A 22,179-nucleotide genomic window follows, 5' to 3' on the forward strand; every position below is an offset into this window, starting at 1 on the left:
CGTGATATTTTATAGCCTTCCTCGAAAAATGCACTATCTAACACAAAAATAATATTGAAATCGAACAAACAAAATCTTCAAATATTAGTATATAGAGTATAGAAGTATAGATTAAGGTTTTTTAAAACAATTACTTTGCTTCATAAGAATAAACATTAATATGTTAAAGAGCTTTCTAACTGATACCTTGTCAAACAACTGACGTGCCAGATCATAGTACACGATGTTTTCCACTTATTTTGTTTGGAAATCTTCCTATCGATATCGAAATTAAATTAACATCAACTTGGAATTTCCCCACAAATTCAATCAGACTGGATCTTACCAAGTTCTAAATCTTTCCATCCATAAAGTGTTTTCCAGAATACCCAGATGTACCTATTTTAATATTAAAGTCGAATATTATAAATGTCGATTTGGTACACCTGTATTTTCTGATTTTCAGTTTGTGTTTTGAATTTTTATTTAAATACACATCACATCAACAGCCTATATGTGGCCACTGCTGACTAAAGCAGCTTCTTGCATGGAGGTTTGCATTAATCACCACGCTTGCTCAATGCCGGCTGGCGATTTTATTTCTGTCGTTGTTGTATTTTAAATACGCCTCATTTTAATTAATTTTTTTAGACGTTTTCTAAACCTGATTGCCAGACTCTAGCAATAAGCAATATCAATCTATCCGATCACAGTTCGGTACTAACTTTAATATTCTCCATCAAAAATAACGACGTCGACCCATTGTATTGTATCTCCTGGGAGTTTTGAGCTTTCTACATTCTATCTAGGTTAGGCATTGTAATGGCATTCACTTTTGACATTATGAGATCTGTGTCAGATAGCTCCAGTCTAATATTGTTTCAGCACAGATTTAGTTTGAAGTGAAACCTTCGTCTAAAGTGTTAAATGATTGATGAGCAACAAAAGTTTGTCCCTTTTCGCGTTTGTTACTGGATTTTGGGCTAAACTACTATATTTTTAAAGTGTAATTTCAAAAGTTTGGATTGGTTGTTTTTGGTGAACAGCCCGAGGTCTCTTGGTGAGATTTAAAGTAAAAGGGACAACTGTTTTAACTTAAGTTATTAAAACTCTAGTTGCGTTGTCAACAAATTCTAGAACGTTTCATAAAAACTATTAATGAATGGATCAAATGCTTTTTAATGAACAGTTAGATGCGTTTTATATGGATCAACTTGTGACCGTAGTGTTGGCAGCCTGATTAATGAATAGTTAATGCTAGTCTAGATAGAACAGTGATCGAAAGCCAATTTCGAAATACGTGATTGATATATCCATTAAAAGCCAAAAACAGTGTCTAGACGCTACTAAAAAAGTGATTCGGTTTCAAAATAAGGTCGGATAACACATATTAAAGTTTTTCAATGTGAATCGTAAGGGTCTATTGTAAACAGCAATAATAAATTATTGGCTATTCATGGGCAAATAGGTAGCCGTCCTTTTCATATAGTCGATAGCTATACAAATAAATACTGGAATGAGTCTTTCAATATACTCGTACATCTGACTTTGTAACGTTTGTTATACATAGAGTATTTATATAAAGCATTTAAAATTGGAAATCGTTTCGGCAGACGGATAATATATTCGTTTGGGATGATTGTTTATCTTTTCTAATCCCCGATTTTAGATGGAAACCTTGTAAAATTGATGTCCATTATTTTCTTAGCAATCTAGCGTATCAAGCTACTCCGAACTGTCTAATCTAATCAATCGAATTTCAACTTAAATGGTTTAGTAATGAAGTCCAAATTTCCATTTCCAGATTGAGATAGCATACGAATTTGCGATTTACTTTCATATCGTAGCTTCTAGCTGAGTCTTACAACTTCAATATTGATACAAATAAATTTATTGTTACACAAAAATATAAATAAACGTAATATATCTATGATTGTATCACATTTTCCATTATTGATGTATACGGCTGCGTCTATCGGCTTTGCACGGCTGGGTAAACCTGGTCAGCACTTTTTGGGATTACAGGTTTCAGACGTAGACCGTTGATGGATGACGGGGCTTACTTTTTTACGAAATATTTTTAGTGATTTATTCCAAATATTGGTTTTATGTCTCCAGTCTAAATAAATAATAGGACACCTGCGCGTTTAGTAGTATCTACTTAGTTGTGAAAAGTTCTTCCAATCGATATTTTGCAGCAACTAATTCATTGTCAATTGATTTTTATTCTACAACACCGTTGACATTTACTACGGCGTAATAAGTAAACACCAACAAAAGAATGTTCCCACGCTAATCGATTTTAGATATTACTAACAAACCGTCTGCTACTCGACTTATCTAGTTGACATATTTGGCACGATGCCATTCATATTTGCCCCATCAAGTTCCATAAATAGCCTTAATGTATAGACAGCCTTAAAATTAAGCAGTGGACGTCATTGGGATTGAATCATAAATGCTTGTTATTATAACATTGACATTGCGCATACGACGCTAACGTGATGGAAATGGAAACATAGTACATAAGTAGTGGAAATATATTATTACGTAGTAAGCACATAAGAGCATAAGTAAATAAAGTTAGTTAGACTTTTAGTTTAGTGTAGTGATTAGCAAATATTTAGAAAGGTATAGTGATGTGATGAGAGGTCACGTGCGTCATTTATCCTGTTTGCTCTGAGGCGGATACATTTGTTTATACGTACGCTGTCTACTGTAAAAAGGATATTATGCAAGTGTGTTCGAAGAATTTTATTTATTTGATAGGTTGTGGTCACAAGAGAAATACAATAATAACAGCAATGTATTTTTTAATGGTGTAAGCCGATAAACAGCCGAAACATCACAAGCGTTACAAGAGCGTTGCCAGCCCTTTGGGGGGTTAAGAAATTAAGGGTTGTTGGGAAATAGGGGATGGGGAAGATTGGGAAGAGAAGTAATTGGGCTTCCGCTAAGCTCACCATACAACATTTGTTTCACGTTGGTTACAAAAAACCAACGTGATCGTGGTCGTGGTATCACTCTAGTCGAGCCGGCCCATTCGTGCTGAAGCATGGCTCTCCCATATTTATGTACAATAAGGAAGGATTAAAATGATATTCAGGTCAGACAAAATGTTTAGCTAAACTACCTAAATTCGCGAACGAGTTATCTCAAACTCGATATCGGCCAAATAAAGATGTCCAAAAAACTGGACCGATCCAATTTAACTTCGCTAAACTCGAAAGGATGTGGACTTGGATTCGAGTCTGGGATAACAAGCAGTTTTTATTCGCATTCCGTCCAACTGAAGGAGTTTATGACTTCCAGAAGTTTCCATATTGAATTCCGAATCTGTATGCGTACAATAAATTATTTGAAACATCATGTGTGCTGAATTATGGCACCAAAAAAACTTATTTATTGGTGTTCATCACACCGTAGCAACAAATGCGATATAGAATGGATTTATTCCAATTATAGCGTATGAACTTCAGAGAAAAGTTTTGGATTATCCGAAAGACTGTTTCGTGTTTCTATGCTAAGAAATTTAATTGGCTGTTTAAATAAGAATCGCACCTTTGTCTAAAAATGGTCTAGTCCGCATCATAATCTATAAGATAAAAATAAGTCGGGTTTTCCTTTCTGACGCTATAACTGCAGAACGCACGAACCAATATCCACGGTTTTGCATTCGTTGGAAAGGCCTCCGGCTCCGCGAGATTTATGGTATAGAAAATTCAAGAAAAAAGTAGAAAAATAGGGAAAATCATTGGTGGCGAAACGGAGTCTGTTGGGTTAGCTAGTACATATCTGATAAAATTACTCGAAATTGAAGCATTTCTTTTTCTTGCCCTGAAATCCTTATAGAAGTTAATATCCTATTAGGTCGAGTTCACGTAATTCCAATCATTCATATTTCCTCTTTTTATGAGAGTATAAAACCCAGGTTTCAGTGATTACAGACATGTTGCTTTTTGCCCTGGAAAACCTTGTTTAGAAAAAAACAGAGCTAAATGTAGCTGATACGAAACGTGCCTTATTACATAAAGTGCTGGGGTAAATAGGATTGGAACCTGAACGTGTAAGAAGTACATGAAGCGGTGCCTGAAACCTAAATCAGTGAGATATATTACCTACAGTGATTGCAATTTTATGCTAATTTTATTGTTTTACGCTTATTTTACTTGGATTTTAGTATTCAATGCAAGGCATGGAAGCGTGAATATTTACACATGCAAACATTTTTTTTACAAAAAAATACTGAAGTTTTTCGTAGAAAACTGTTCTGACTTTAACGTTCTTAGTTCGAAGTAACAATTCAATTTGTTTGAATGAACCGTGCTGGTGAAAGCACTTTTATTGAAGGCATAAAGTATGCCACATGTCGGAGTCTTTCAGTATCTTCTCGTTTTAGTTCGACCAGAAAAATAGGGCTGTCAGTTAAATAAACTTCTTTTTAAACTTTAAGTTTAATTTTAGAACAGTGAATACACATTTGCGTTTATCGTAGGTGTTATGTTGGCAGTGTACTGGTCTTTAGTCTATAACACTAGCTATACATTCGTTAGCGTCTGGCATTGACGCGAGTTTACGAGAAACGTGATCAAAGTGAACATGATTCCTATCTCGTGTGCGCAATTCATTAACCAATTGGCACATGTTTGTCATCATTTTATCCATTTCCCAGTACTTACAAATACATACAAATGTTTTAGACACGTCATAATAATGTTTAATGACTGGCTATAAATTTTACAATGCTCGGTAATAATGATCAATAGATAAAATAATAACATATCAGGTATTTACAGTGTTATTAATCAATATAGGATTCAAATAAAAGACCCTACCCGATCTAACCTTCACTTAATTTAACTTGATTCACGAACTGACCATTTAGCAAAACACCGAATGTTTGACAACCCTATCCAAATATCGATTTAGGCCGTTTGCAGAGGTGTCACGGTCAATGTCGGATCCCGACTGTGCCCGGGTCGTATTCACCCGTCACAAGGGCGGACCATTAACGAGAATTTTAATTTAATCATATTTGCCTAATAGGTAGACGTACTGTAAATATCAAATAGCAGATCCTCACGTAAGCACCAAGGACGGAGAAAAAAAATGTTTATTTATAGTGTTAAATTTTATATTTACGTATACGAAACATTATGACGTGTTAACAGATGGAGCTTAGACACGTGCTATTGAAGTGGTCTGTTGTCTTTGATGATGAACAGGAAATTCTATGGTATTTGTACAATCGACTAACAATTTGTCAATTAGAATTATCCCAGCAGATATCATCAGTCCGTTTTCCTCTCTTAACTGGATGAGGACCGTTCAATAGGTCAATCTTCAGCTATTCACATGCAACCATTTTGTGAAAATTACAACAAAGAGTTTCTAAAAGGGATTTCATAGTTTTTTGCGTAATTAATTTATGGATTTTTAACCATTCCGCCCTTGCATAGTTTCCTCAAATACTTTCATGTACGATAAACGAAAAATTCATTCCTCAAATGGTTTCGGCGCACGCATTGAATTTAAAGTTGGATACTTTTGCCTTAGTACGAATAATTATATCGACGAATTTTCCTCCTCGCTTTAATTATTTTGCTCTTGTTTCTAGTTTCTGACTTGTTAACTAATATTATAAATGTGAAAGTTTGTTTTAATGTTTGTATGTTTGTCCGTCAATCGCGCTGAAACTACTGAACAGATTTTGATGACATTTGTGTACAGTTAGGTATGAGCTGACTTGGGTGATAGGATATTTATCTAACGGGAATGTGGACTAAACCGCTGGCAGAAGCTAATAATTAAATATTTTCCTCTTCCTTAAAATTGTATTCTTATCCTCACGGGTTTTCCAAATTTTGTTATTCATTTAGAATTGCCGTTAATTAAATTAAATTAATGAAAGACTCGTGAATTATACGAACAAGGAAAATCATCTAACATGTAGTAATACCTAAATGTCTACGGTTTAAGGTAATCCTTTGAGATGAAATTTAATAGAAAACTAATTCTAATGATAACTATGTAACACTAGTACATCACTTTGCTCTATCGTCTATAAACAAGCAATATAAGGAGTTTTTTATATTTATTTGACACATCAGTTTAGGTTATCGAATATTTCACACGATTCTCCTTAATTACCTCATATTAAATATACTCTATTTTCATTAGGGAAATTGCAGGATTCCAAAGGCAAAAGAATTTTTCAAATCAATTCGGTAGTTTCGGAGCCTATTCAATTCAAATAAACAAACAAATCTTTCCTCTAAAATATTTATGTAAATAAAACTGACTAACTGATCTAAAGAAAAACTATCTGCGTCAGTTTGTTCAGCTAAAACCAATACATTTCCAGTTACAACTGATATTCGATCAATTTATAATCTTAGTCCGAGGCATTCTCTCAGGGAACTATTTAAAGAAATTAATATAATGACTGTTGCCTCTCAATATATCTATGAAAATATAGTGTATGCTCATAAAAACATAAAGTTATTTAAAAAGTACAGTGATATACACAATATAAACACTAGAAATAAAAATAAATATGTTGTTCCTACTACTAGACTTAAGAAAATAAGCGGTTTGTTTAGATGTCAATGTATACGCTTTTACAATAAAGTTCCCAGCCATATTCAAAGTTTAAACCTAGGTAAATTTTAAAAATGTTATTAAAGAAATACTTTATAGTAAAGCTTTTTATAAAATAAAAGACTAACTTGGAGGATAGTCAGGCTTGGGAATGAACTGCTATAATGTCCACACTAGGTCTTGCTGACATGTTTGTAACATATAGTTACATTTTTTATACAATTTGACATTAACTTAATTTGACATTGTTTTATATTTTTTTCCTTTTATATTTTTATATTTCCTTTTAAAATTGTTAGTTTGAGGACCGTGTGAGACTTTTGCTAGTCATTTTATTTTTAGTTAATTATATTCTGACAGTTTGAGCATTTGTGTGGCCTACCCAAATGTTCTTTTGATTGGTGTTGTTCGTCGGATCATTCAGCAACAGCCGTCAGCTGAGCTGATTGTAAACTGACACATGCGTGCTGCCATCTGAACAGGTCCGCTCAAACTGCTGTGGTTCTCTCAAAAGACCACTACAGAATCAACTTGCACGGTTCTCCGACATCTTTAATTGATTTTGTCTGGACTTTAAAAGAGACTATGACCTCTGAGTTTGTTTCGGCATTTCTTCTCAGAGTAGTCGGATAGGAAATGCCGGCCTCATCTAGTTATTTAAGAGATTGACGTGTAAAAGTGTTATTTTATAACCTATTTGCAAAATAAATATCATTTATCATTTATCATTTATTGGTCGGATTTGATCGACGGACGTTTCAAATTGATTGATGGTGCTCAACCTATATCACTTGGCTGATGGGTATCGGTCCCTCTATTCTCTATACTCTACTCTTTGATGCCCCTTTGTTTGTTCAGTAACAAGCCACGAAGCTCAGGTAGGCGAGGTATTGTTTTTATTCAATACTGTTTGTATAATAGGGATTTGTCTACGTTAATTAAGCTTACATTGTATTGGATTTCTCCAAATGCTATATGATTCTATAATTGTCATTTTGAAGGTCATTCCGAAGATGAAACGTCATCACATTTTACACTAATATTATAAATGTGAAAGTTTGTTTGTTTGGACGTTTGTCCGTCAATCACGCTGAAACTACTGAACGGATTTTGATGAAATTTGGTATATAGACACTAAATGAGCAGACTTGCGTGAAAGGATACTTTCTATCCCACGGAAACGTGGGCGAAGCCGCTGACAGAAGCTAGTAATTATACAGTTCAATGTTATGGTCAGAAACGAAACAGCATTAACTCAGTATATATAGAAATGTGCTGTTTATTATCATTCGACATCAATAAAAGTATCTATAGGTGTTTCCATTCCACACAGCACTGGAAACATAAAATACTGAAGCTCGATCAAGGCCGGTCGAACTTCCAAACGCCACGTGTAGAATTAAACACCTATATTTCCACCTTTATTTTAGCAGCTAGTGTTACTGTCCGCTAATTAAACTAGTCTAGCCAGAATAAATCAGATGGGGCCCAGTAGGGCTGATGTCTGATCCGGAGCTGCGGACTTCCTAGCGGGTTTACCGGGGCTCCGGCTCGAAAAGCAGGAGAAGGAACGGGGTGGTTTTTAGTCAGTATGAGTCTGACACTTCCTCTCGCCTCGCCCAAGGCGGGAGAAGTCATTGGATGATTATCCCCCTCAAAAAAAGCCAGGAGATAGATGTACCACATGTAATTGTTATGTTTCTCAAGCAAATACCATTTGTATAATTATCATTTAACAAGCGTCTGTTTGTTTGAAATTCAATTATGTGTGTGGTTTTTCCTTGCTGTACAATATGCACATGTTTTCCCCCATGATGTGTTTCGTTTCCATAGTTATCTAACTGTATTTGAACATATTCATACCTGTATATAGTCTTCACCTGTAAAAATCGTAAAGAAATTTAATTCTTTGAAGATTTTCTTCCTCGATTCCGAACTCCGTTACATAATTGTCATTCAACCATTTGTTCATTACATTTGTCCTTGATCCACATAATATGATCTTCAGTAACACAAGAATTTAATTACGGCTCAAGCTGAACAGGTCCAAAGCTTAATAGGACCCTCAAGGGTCCAACAGAGATCGCACGACCTTTTCAACCTTCGACTTGATAATGTACCAAAAACCTTCGTGATTCTCATTTATCGCGATCGAATCTGTCCACAGGGACTCGCACGCGTTTTCTCACTTCTTAATTTCTCTGTGGAGTAGACAATACATTTTTTCCCCTTTTATTGCGAGATGTTCATTTTAGATAGGTACCTAAAAGATGGTGCGGTGTGATAGCCACTTCTCTTTGGTTTCCGTTACGTTGTGACTTTTTTGTGATCTGTAACGTTTCCTGTACCTTTAGTATGAGTTTGCTTTACGTTTAAAGTAAACGAAACGAGAGTGTGTTCAGCGCTCTGATTGGTTGGTTTATTCGAGCCGGCCAATCAGACTGACTGGACTGTCATTTTCTGTTGATTAGAATTTACTCGCCACTTTTCTATGATATTTTTAATATTTGTCTGTATATTGAGCATGAATTCGTTTTAGTAATAGTTTATAAGGAACCCGAATATGCGTAAAAATGCGTCACTCTCATTGTTTTGCTTTCCCAACATATTATAATTATAATTAACACACATGTTTAGTTGACCCTTGGAAAATATCCACCTCGCCTGTTTACGTAAGCAAACGAAAACTTCTTAGCCAGTGTGCTACAGTGTAATTTACTAGACGTGTATTACATTTAATTAGTCGTTCTCAAACGTACAAGAGTATAATCATAACTATGCCGTAACTATTATTTATCCCCAGAGACCTGTTGGAGTGTAATTTTATGTTTATTACTCCGTGTTATAGTACTCTTGTTTTATACCATACAAAAAACTAGAGCGGGTGTTCTCATTGGTCCATAAGAATGCAGTCAATATGTCCGCGTTTGCGATTGGTGGATTCCTACGTGGTGTGACGTTTACGACGACAACCAATTGGTTCGGTTGCTTGTTTCAGCCGAGACCGCGACATTGAATGCAAATGCGATTTTGCAATGGTTAATAAAAACGTAATCGCAGTTTATGTATTGAATTTACATTTTCAATGTCCAGATAAAGTATCAATATTTTAATTGATTACGGTAGAAGAGAGAAATGTATTCATATGTTATTTTTTCTATCACTAGCGGAAATATTTACGGTTCTACAAAATTATTTGAAATCATTGCTTTGCAGAAATAGATATGCATTAATCTTTCACAAAAATACTTTATTCTAAAGCTGCCCACGCCTAAAAACTATTCCAAACTTCCAAACATAATTCATAATTCGATAGCAAAGATAAATAACATACTTTAGTGATTTTAAACATATTTCTAAGCTCCGAAGATTCTATTCAAGCGCATTGTAATCTCTAAGATTCTGAAGACGCTTTTGTATCCAAAGAGATTGTGTATCCTAATCCATTCTATATGAAGGATAGAATGTTCTTAGAAAAGGGAACGGTATTCATATTGGGATCCACAAACAAAATGGGACGCAAGGAAACTTAATACTGTAAGCCTAGCCTGTCTATTTTTGTGTGTCAAGCCTTTCAATATTGTAGATGTTCAGGATTTTTATGTAAAGCAAGATCGGTATTTTTTTTAGAAGTGTTCGGAAAGTATTTGCCTATAGGTACTTCTGTCTTCTCTCTCCGATATATGATGACTACGTTGGCGTTCAAAGATCTTCAAAACTGATAAAACAGCGTTCAATCTTCGTCTCGATGAAAAGCGTACGATTTATTCTCAAGCTCATTTAAAAACAATGTCACCAGAATTCTTAACACCCAACAAACCAGTCTTGTCTCTATTACGTGAGGACACGATTTGTCTAAATAAAAAATACAAGTTGTAGTAAGAATCTGTGTCAGAACAGAACTCAGAAAGCGGTGTAAACATTCTACGGCAAAAATTACATCAGAGCGGCCATAGCTCAAATACTGGCCAATGGAAATAGAAAGTGGTGTGTCGTTGCCGTTACGTCATTGAGAAAATCATGCGCTTGCGTCGAATGCCATGAGTATGCGTAGAATACCAGTTTGATTAACCTACTGGTCTTGTTTTGTGGCCACCTCTACATTTTATCATATGTAAAGTGATGAGATGTTTATGGTAATACCTATCAAATTATATTTTTATGTCGTTATTGAGTAATACTTATTTGGTGTTTCTGTTCTATGAGAACTAGGACGTTTTGACCCTAATCAAGACTTTTATTACTCTATAGAGGGTCCTAATACGGTGTAGCGCTATGTCATAGTTAGGGATGTCCTTAAATCCGGTAGCACCGATTTCGTCAGTGTTAATTCCGATAATTTGACCTTGTTAGTAATCGACCGAGATGCTTAATTTATAAGGTTTATTTATAGATACCGGGCTTTAAATTAATCGTAATGCGCGGCGAGTGCGAGTATCAGTCTCTTGCTGACTAAAAACTAGTAAAAACCATCCTGGACCTACTCCTGCTTTTCGAGTTAGAGTCCCAATAAACCATCGAGTTAGTCCGTAGTGCGTGAAAGAGTAACAAACGTCCATACATTCACCAAAAAATTGACCATTCTAATCATTGCTTTTATTGCAATGTAAGCGTAAACACAAAGCTACATTATGTACTCGTAATACAATCCTACTTAATATAACTTGAGTAATCTAATGAACGAAAACTCCTAAATATACCTAAACTTTACCTCCATTATACGAAATTTAATTTGAAAGCGATTGTGAACCAGTACAATGGGATTTTATTGTTGTTCTATATACACACAATTTATTTCATTGTAACACAATGTAGGCTTTCAAACTGTTATTGTAATAGTTTAGTGTTATTGGGTGTTTCTATGAATGAATGAATGGAATGGAATGGAATTATGACGTCAGTTTCAGACTGGTCTACTGGAGTTGTCGGGGGAGGGAGGGGGGGTTTATAATTTTGTATGAATGCGAAGGAGAGACTGAAAATAGAAATCATGTTTTCATACTATTGCTAAGAATATTTTTGACTGTGATGTGTTTTTTGAAATGTGAAATGATGTGACATCTCTTTCGTGTCTTGAATAGCTGCAAGTGCGACTGGCTAACATGCAATGTCTCGGTTGAGGAAAAGTACTATTGGGTCTTGTTTGATTTTTCCAAAATCTCTACTTGAACGATATCTGCCCATGGGACTCATAAAATATGCTGGTTTAAAGTTAGCGTTGTATTTATAATCTGCAGTTTCGTCAATAAATGAAAATTTCATAAATCATACGTTTATTTACCCATTTGCTATTTACATTGTCTTTTGTTGTTTCTTTACAATGTCTATTAGTAATTATTTTTGCCCTCAATTGATCTCTACATTCAGTTCAGGAAAGCTACCCACATTACCAGAAACCCTTAACATCGATTAAACTCCATTCATTCCTTTGAATCGAATCCTGAATGGCACACATTTACACTATAACTTACGGAAGCAACCTTCCGTAGCCTAACAAAGCTGGTTCTTCGCCAAGTCACGTTGATTGGCTAATTTTTACCCCTCGATGATAAAGCAAAATGTACCCAGTTTGTTATTGGAAAAAGTTCAAATTTCAATAACATTCCTCCCCTCTTATTGTCTTCTAATCTTTCTCGTGTCTTTTTACTTAAAATGTCTCCTCTTTTTCATTTTTCTATTTTTTGTGTGATGTTACTCATTTTATAGTAGTGAAGGTTATGCGTCGATCCGATAAATGTATATTTAGAGGAAATCGTTAAACGAAATCCTGTTTGGAAACGTTAAACTTGTTTATGAAAGTTATATATAGGAAACTAATAGCTTATTTTTGTAGAAATATTTCAGTTTCAAACAAGTAACGGACTGGTATTTATTGGTTGGGATATTTATTGAACGTTTGTTTTTTTTTTGTATGTGATAGATGAAGTCTGATGGGGGAGAAAGAAAGAAGGTATAGAACAAAAAGATGAGGTTCCGATTATGGTCCTTTTCGAGACACAGTGTGTTTTCTATTGTTGTCTTATATACGAGAGGCTAAACAAGGAAGGTTATAAATAAGTATCACATAGGTAATACTACAAAACAAAGCAATTGTTTCTTCTTAGTGACAACATTGTCTATGTTATATCCACAATAGCACTACATAGTAGTATTTAAATCAAAGGACGCAGCGCAAAAATGAGTCATTACCACGAGTCCACGAAACTGTGACTAGCCTAAACGTTTTCTAATATGATGTCATTCTCATTATGCAAACGGAGTATCTTTTAACAACATAGTGTTTAGTTTTGTACTCTGTATACATTTCGTAAGTGTTTTCCTACATCTGTAGTGTCTTACTAGCTAAGAGCGTTTCTTTCAATGTAATAAAAGAAACATGAATAACTAACTACTTACTCTGCCCGGCTCCTATTGATCGTAGCGTGATGTTTTACAGCCTACAAGTAACATTTCCCCATAAATGGACTAAACAACATAAAATTCCAATCGAACCAGTAGTTCCAGAGATTATGGCGTTCAAACAAACTCTTTATATAATAGTGAAGATGAGTTTGGTGCCTCCATAGGAGACTGAGTCAGTGAACCATAGGTGATCCGTCTGCTCATATTCCCAGATCAACATGTAACCAGATCATAAGATGCAAAACAAATTAAATTATTTAGTTTAATCATCAGTGTTAATCATCCCTATTAATTCATTTCTCACATTACTGACACAAATTACCCTACCCAGACCAGACCAGACAGTTCTTTTCGCAGCGGTCGCGTGTCAAATTATACCCAATGCACACGCGATGATTTGTTATTGCTATCAGCCGTGTAAAAACATCGTCATGTTAACCACATAATGCATTAATAGTCGTATAGAAATACATTACTAATAGTAATCGAAACATGATCGATTTGATTACACGTCGGGCAATAATCGAATTAGTTGGTAACTCCGGTTATGGCCACTTTAGGGGTCATTAATGACCTCTACAAATGTTCTCGATGATGTGGAGTACCCTTAACCTGTGTGTTTGGGTTACCTGATGCAATACCTGATCAATTAAGGATCAGTACCTCTACCATCAGTTTGAAGCAATAGTATTTGTCGATAGTCGCTAGCGACAACGTAAATTTTTGGTATGGCAAATTTTAGTTCCACACGTGATCCTTAGAGGTGTTGTAAAAGTTGACATACAAAAAATGTACGTCGTCGCTATGAAAAATACTATTGCTTCAAACTCATGATAGAGGTACAGGATTCTTCATAGCAATCTACATTTAAGACCGAACACCTACTGAAAGACGGAAAAATGTTTTGAAGTTTTTAAAAGTGCCTCTATAATCTCTATTATAAATCAATTGAATAGTACTTTGACTTTTGATCTTCATTGACTTGACTTTGACGAAATCGATATAGATTCCTCGTCACGCCTTCGCCTAGCTATTAAACTGAAGTCTGAATCCAGTTTAAATTTGTCTGAAATCGTGCCTGGGCGTGGTGACTGGTGAATGATCTGGCTATTTTTTATGCGTCTGGCTCATTGTTTCCTTTTTATTCATAGTTCTGCAAACCGCCCAGACCTCCTACAATCTGTTTAAAATTATTTAAATGTCATTCTTATATTAGATACGTTATAAATTCTGTCTAAACTTAGAATGTACGTACGTAGAATGAGTTTTTAATTTATTTTGGTGTCTATCGATTTAATTTGCATAGATTATAAGATCTTATTTTTTGTAAAAACGATTAATAATAATGATCAAAAATATATGTATGACGTATGTAGTGTGTATTAAGTGCCCGCCTCATTTGTTTCCAGAGGTTACTTGCACGACTACCGTATAAGAGACCTTGGGGTATCAAAAAAAGTCAAAAGACTACGAAATTATTTATTTCAAATAGACCAGGAAGCTACTGGCTTCCTGGTCTATTTGGTTCCATTCGAGTATTTTCGAATCATGGAAAGTTCTATTGACCTTTTTATTACAGAAAACGGTTTTATATTTAACAATGTTATGACTTACCTACATATTATGTCCTATGTGTAAACAAATCTAACAATATTAATTTCTCATTTCCAGTTTCATCGAACAAGACAAAGTGTCCGGCTTTTGGACATGGATGTTCGTGTTATCGAAGTTGCCTGAGTTAGGCGACACCGTATTCATAGTTCTACGTAAGAAGCCCCTAATCTTCCTGCACTGGTACCACCACATCACCGTCCTGCTGTACACCTGGTATTCCTTCACGGAATACACGTCCTCGGCTCGTTGGTTCGTCGTGATGAACTACTGCGTCCATAGGTGAGTGAACTTCCTTTTTTTCTTCAAAGTTTTTTGTCATGGAATTGTAATGCACACCGATACTGTATCATGTGGGAGGAATATATTAAATAACAAAGCTGCTTTATTCTGATTGTCTGTTAGTGATGAGCTCATAAATTACTGAACGGATTTTATACGGTTTGGGTAATAGATGAAATGATTGTTGAGGAAGGTGTTATTATTACGATTACGAGTGAAACGGCAGTCGGAAAGCAAAGTTAATAATGTACCTACACGTCTGATGTCATCGCTCCGTATACCTTTGTGGAGCAAAGAATTCTTTCTTTCTACTCTTTGAGACTATACTTACTGCAATTGGTTCATTTAGCAGAACAATAGTTTAACCACAAAGACCGAAGCCATTTAGATAATTGTTCCCTCTCATGTTACAAACCAATCAATTAAATAAATGTCAAACATATTGTAAATCTATACTGCTGGTGGATGATTAATTACTTCTTTGATGGACCTTTTGTTTACCCAATTGAGTAATGAACGCTAGGGCGTGTCCAAACACCGGCTTCATTGTACACAGTGACCGTAATAACTAGGAATTGACATCTATGGCTTTATATCGGAACTATAGCAATCTAAATTGATTGAACATTATTGAAGCTTCTTGGTACTTGAACAACTGTAAGTACTGAGTAGTATTATGTTTGCTTGACCGTGGTTCTGGAAAAAAATAACATTTAGTTAAAGCGTATATACGTTTACTCAAATTCAACAAATCTCTTTAATACATAAGATTTTAAACTGAAAGGGTCATTAACAGTATTATTAGAACTTGAGACAGGAGTTTATCCGTGATCATGGCGCTTGCAACAGTGCCGAAATATTGGAAACTCATTGAATTTCATATACATGGCAAATATCCCGTCTCAAGTTCTAATGAAATCTCTTCAATAGTTATCGCATGATTGACTAACAAATACCCAAAAAACATGACATCTTACACCAATGGGATGTAACTTTAGTTTCTGTATACGTAAAGGTAGTAATCCATATAATAAAAAACTTGTGATCGGCACTACCAGTCGCCATTTGTAATTTGGCATCGTCCTACACAAGCATCGGTATTAAACGAAGTGATATGGATGGCCTGTATTTCTATAGAGCCGATAACATCTAAATTGGACGAATTAGTTCTAAAGGAAGTCTATCAATTGGTCTAATGCTAAACCTTGAGGCGTTGGGCTAGATTCGCAGTTCGCAGGTCCATACAAGATCCAGTAATTTTATACATCAGTGAAATATTCTGTTAGATTCTGTCCTATACTGTACTTGGATAGTAAAATGATATGTATACTCCCGTAAGCTCCGAAACTATAACTGTAAGAGTCAATTCCAGTTTACTTACAGTAAATAATATATTATATCGATATTTGGTAAATAGAACGTTCATCGTTTAGAATTCCGTTTTTATAAATTTGTCTGTTTATTACAAGGTTTAAATATGATAAGTATTAGATAAGGAAAAAAGTAAATCGAATTTCTTAGAAATTAATGAATAATTATTAATGTATTATAGTGCATGATTTCATCCATAGATTACTGAGAAACTGATTCCTGCGTTTTTTTTTTATTTGAAAATCGCTGTATTACTGACAATTTCAAAAGACGCTAATGAACACCAAAACATTTACAAATCCGGCCCCAATTACATAATATCAAAAGCTCTTAATTAAAATATTAGTAGAGATAAAATATTAAATTATCTTGCAGCAATTAAATGAATTAAGACTTTCCTAAAAATACGAAATTCGCGTAAAGATAGGAGCAGCCACGCCTAAGATTAACAATGTATTATCGCATTTTGATTTATTACAAGAACATTTAGTTTTAATCTATTAATCCACGTACTTTTGTTTGTTGAAACCAATCAATCATTCTCGATTCATTACGCTGGTTGTAACTAATATATTTGTAAGAAGGGTTGCGATGAAGGGCTGTGAAAAGGCTCCGTCATTCAGTTTTATTAAAAGTTTCGAGTAAAAAGACAGGTGCTGTTCACCTGGATTATTTGGAAGTTTAATGTTTAGTGAACTGTAACGTAGCAATAAGTTTTTTGTTGTTTTTCCAAAAGTAAAAGGAACATACATAGAAATTCTGGTCTACTTTTGGCAATAGAGTAAATAGAAGACGTATTCTATTCTACGATTAGCCATAAAAGTCAATCATACAATAAAATTACACGATATTACATTGTATGACGCAGCATATGTGAATATCACGCCTTCTTCAGTTCTCACGCAACCAATATCAAATTGTTACCTTTAACAAAAACTGCAGTTAAGGTAAATACACACGTTCCCAAGTATTGAATGCTTCCTTTGAAGTATCAGCTCGTTGAAGCGACGCGTTTCGCAGAAGGCTGGCATTTGATCCAAGCAAATTGCTCTATTCATAGCCGACCTGCAATTGTCGACGCACACAACTACTAACGAATGTACTGTTGTTATTTACGTACTTATATTTACCTGATACATAGTTAATGGTAGGTTTAATGTAGGTGTCATGTGATCTAGATGCTGTAGACTTTGGTTGCCATAGTCTAGGATTAACAGCCGACAAAGTTTATAGAATGTTTTTTCGAATATTGTTCATTAGGAAAACAAGATGTATTACCATATTTTATAGTTTTAAAATAGATTTCTCTATAGGAATATGGACTATTCCATACTCATTAAACAGCAGTAAAATTCTGAATATGTATTCTTAATGAGTTTCCAACATAATAGCTTCCACGTTCATCAATAATGTTCATGGAGAAACAATGGACTATTAAATTATTATAGTTAAGTAATAGTTAACAAGAGCAAAAATAAATACTTGCTATAGGTTATTAGAAAAATGTAACATTATTAAAAATGTACCTATGTACCCACACAATTAATAATATGCAGTGACAATGTGTGACTTAATTAACGATGATATATTTTCGTTTCCAGTGTAATGTACTCGTACTACGCGCTGGTGAGCATGGGCAAGTACCCGCCGAAGATGCTGGCGATGACGATCACGGTGCTGCAGCTGACGCAGATGATCGTGGGCTGCGCCATCAACGTGTGGGCGCACAACTACATGGCCACCACCGCCACGCCCACCAGCTGCCACATCAGCCAGATCAACATCAAGCTCTCCATGGCCATGTACTTCTCCTACTTCGTCCTCTTCGCACAGTTCTTCTACAAAGCCTACCTCTCCCCCAAAACTGGCAAGAAGGCCAAGACCGAACCCATCCCCGACGTGCCCGTCAGCAAGAAAGTCAACTACAACAATGTGAACAATGGTTACCCACGACAGAGGAACGGCGTCGTCGCGCACTAGTCGCCGTCACCTTGTGATATGTGCTAGTTATATTGTACAGGTTATGGCTGTTATTTATTTGGTCACGATTGGCCGCGACTCCCGGACGCCTGTAGTCTCCCATTCCAATGGAAGGCGAAATGTTGCCAATACTTTCATCCAGTGTCCGATATCCTCGCATCTACTTAGTTGTCACCCAATCCTACTTAACTCTTGCATTACCCGCGGTAGTACCGGCAGTGGTGTCCAATCGTGGCCAGCCGACGCTAGAGAGGCCGCCTCGTGTTACATTCCACGCTAGATCGACTGTTTGCTTCCGGCCGATGCATGGCTCTTGTTATAACTGACGGTAGCTGGCGACTGGCCGAATCAAACCACACGAGTAACGTAGGTTAACTAACGAGTTATATTTGAAAACCTTGATGATAGATTTTCAAATAAAACTGTTTTAAAAATTAATACTTTAAGCGTGAGTATCGTGAGCTCATAGTTAAGCGACAGCCCAATACGGGCTATGTACAAAATAGATGTAACTTAAATAAATACTCAATCTCTTCAAAATGTTTCAACGTTAACTAATTGCATTATTAAATTGTAGTACAAAGGCGGATTAGTGTTTCTGGTTTGATTCGGCCAGTCGCGGTGTCAGTAGTCCATTAAAGATGGCGCCTCTCGTTGTGTCAAAACTTGCTTTTATATAGGCTCTGTGTACCGATGATTTAGGATACGTGCTATTTGGTAAAGGCTGCATCGAATTGACAGAATGTCCATTAATTAATATTATACCGTAAGTACTCAGTTTTAGAGTCGTTTGTAGAATACTTCAATGTTGTAAATAAAGTTTAGTCGTAGCGAGATAACTGAATATTATGTCACACGGGCCATTTTGTTATGTTGTATTTTTTCTAAAATTATACGGATTTTTTACAGTTCATTTGAGTACAGTTGATTTTTGTGAACTTATTTAAATTTGATTAAGTTTTGAAACATTGATGCAATTTCGATGCAGTTTGGGCATGACTATGCTTAATGCAATTCGCAAATTAATTTTAGTAATACTAGTTAATTCAATATGGATAATGTTCCATTACGTAAATATTATAAATTATTACTAATTACAAACGTAGTACATATAGTATGTTTGACAAATTCATTTATAATGGGTCTCGTATTATGTTGTTCAAGGTTTTATGTTTGACATAGCTTGAAATATACGAATATCTATTATATTTATTGATTGAAAATTGGTTTTAAGGGACCCTGAATTATTTTAAGATTTATTTAAATCATATATTATGTTTGGAATTATACATTCCCAGTAACAAAATGTTTGAGAACTATTATTTAAGGAGTCCGTACAAATGTTGTGTTGTTCCATTAAATTGTGTACTTTCCTAAATTATTGTTTCACCAAGACCTGTATAAAAGCTCTACTTTGTTGTTATTGTGTCGTATTTATTACTTAATGAAGAAAAAACTTAGTGATTTTTTTTTAAATAATTTATTTGTAAAGGGATAGTTTTACCTACACTTTGTAAATGTTTAACGACGTGTTGCGCTTCAAGTTGGCCGTGCGAGTGCGGTGCGTAGGTGTAATACTTTGATATGCTTGTCAAACAAGTGCACAAAGTGTAATAATGTAACCCGCTAGAGGAATAAGCAATATTAACGAAGAGTTCCGGCTAAATTTACAGTTAGGCGCGTTTTAGTGTACATTTCGAGGTAAATACTTTTATACGAACACACATTCTTCTCTAAATGTAGCTGTTGCACTCGTAGACTAGATTTAGCAAAGAATGTGCGCTTCCTACCACGCGCCACGGATATACGGGCGAAACAAAGTTCAAATGGACACTTCCACGCACTTGCGTTAACTTGTACGTTAACGTTATCGCGTGAAAGCTTTACAACCGACGGCATTTATCTAACGTAAACGCGGTCGTTGTGAATATATAGACTTAATTAGATTTAGTCCGCGGCGCCGATATTGGACTCATACAAATTATTATATAAGGCGTCTCTTCATGTCCAATCGCGGTGACGTTCTGATGTCAGCCTTGTGATGTGTGTTTACATAATGTCGTTTATCCGTTCATTCAAGTACACGAAAGCTTTGGATAAATGATGGAGCGCTAGCGATATTCTAACTTCACTATTACTAAATTAGTATAGATAATGCCCCGTAACAGTCCGCTACTTGACATTTTTACGGTAAAAGGGCTCGCGTTGTTTTATATCGGTCGGGTCATAGATACTTGATGCTAGTTTAATTTTTACTTACTAACCCGTTAGTGGCGGTTTATTATTGAATCAAGACTATCTTCGAAACGTTTGTTAAGATGGTTAAAGACTTATTTAGTCGTTCGCTGTGTGACTAGTTATTCTAGATGGATTAAAAATTAAGCTGATATTAGTATCGAGCGCGGTCGGTCACGGTACCTCGTAAGGGCCTTACAAGTCAGTGTGCAAATTAGCATAGTTTTAGCGAAGGTCAATTTCGTCTAGTACCGATATAGAAGTCACAATTTTAATATAGGCTATTTCAAATAGGCTGTTATTTTGTCCAGTTCATTGCTTTGTCTTAACGATGGTGAGCTCTAGGAATACTTGTAGTATTAACAGTCACTCAGGTGGGGAATGATTTAGATATAATCGGGTCGGGGAATTAGTGCGAACTAAACACTACGGTTGAGCTATCTAGCCTTTAATTTCGCCACCGAAACGAAAGTACATTGCGAAGAGTTTATTTTGTAATATTTTTTATCACCATTTTTTTATTTATTTTGGTTGCATGATCATGTTTCTTTTACAGAAATTTAATGAAGGAGATTAATTATTATAATGCGAACTTCAACGCAGTTGGAGCATGTTATTTCAATTGAAATTGTAAACGAAAGCTATTTCGCTTGATGTGGCCCTGGTACGCTTTGTGTTATTCGTCGTTTTAATATAATCATCACAAGCAATGCAATAAAACTATTATTATAATAATATCGTCAACGAATTTACACGAAACGTAGCCAGGGTAAAATTGCAATTAATGCATTAAATTTTTTATTATTATTTGTCTTTAAAGCACTTTTGTATTCAGAATATTATTGATATATTTCATGAAACTCTTATTTCGTTATGTACCCTAATTACATAAATGATTATGATGTAACCCTGTCCACAACTGAGTTGTTTCTGAGAAATGATTCAGCCTATAAAATATAGTTGATAAAATTGTAATCACTAACGCATTTATTATTTAATATTTTGTAAAATATTTTCGCATTTACGAACAGTGTTGTAACTTAGATACTAGTGATATAAAGCAATAAGGTAGAAAAAGACGCGAATATAACTTTTTTTAAGGTACGCGTCAATTTTTCTACTATAGTCACTATACATTAAAATCTATTTACAATACTGTTCACAAATAAAAACTGTTATTGTACATGTTCCCGGTAGAACTAATTAGCGGTTACAGTTCCATATTTCAATAAAATATTTTAATAAATATATTTTTGTGAGGGTTTTGTGGTTACAACAGGAACAGAACTAAAGATTATAATATAGCGACAGAGCATTGTAATCTAAAGTGGAAATATTCTTGCAATCATTCATTTGTATTTTCTGGGCAAATAAAGAGTTATGCGTAATCATTATACTTGTTTTTTATTTATACAAAAACAATATTTTATACAACTACACTCTCAAGTAAAACTATGGGATCACCTACTTGGACATGATTCCGCTCAATCTTGAGTACTTAATATCTAGTTATGAATAATAAAAACTGTACCATTTTAAAGGTTTATCTGTTATTTGAAAATTGGCAACAAATTTAATTAAATTCAAAATTAAAACATTTTGCGTTCTCTCCATATCATCTTCTGTATCGATTCCTGCGATATACCTTACCTTCCTCCATCAAAGCCGATTTTAGCTTATTCACTCGGAATTTTTGGAACGAGCCCTTTTCTCCAGTTC

The 22,179-nt window shown here is 35.0% G+C and overlaps 1 protein-coding gene across 1 annotated transcript in view; it reads left to right on the forward strand.

Moving 5' to 3' along the window:
• The window catches only part of LOC118280618 (elongation of very long chain fatty acids protein 6), a 54,329-nt gene extending 32,475 nt beyond the window's left edge, over window positions 1–21,854 (forward strand). The window contains exons 3-4 of the mRNA XM_035600833.2: window positions 14,653–14,874; window positions 17,847–21,854. Of these exons, the coding sequence (XP_035456726.1) occupies window positions 14,653–14,874; window positions 17,847–18,225 (601 nt within the window). The 3' untranslated portion in view covers window positions 18,226–21,854. The remainder of the gene's footprint in view (window positions 1–14,652; window positions 14,875–17,846) is intronic.
• Window positions 21,855–22,179: the final 325 nt, after the last annotated feature.

The sequence above is a fragment of the Spodoptera frugiperda genome, chromosome 20, assembly GCF_023101765.2.
Source record: "Spodoptera frugiperda isolate SF20-4 chromosome 20, AGI-APGP_CSIRO_Sfru_2.0, whole genome shotgun sequence".
Taxonomy (NCBI): domain Eukaryota; kingdom Metazoa; phylum Arthropoda; class Insecta; order Lepidoptera; family Noctuidae; genus Spodoptera; species Spodoptera frugiperda.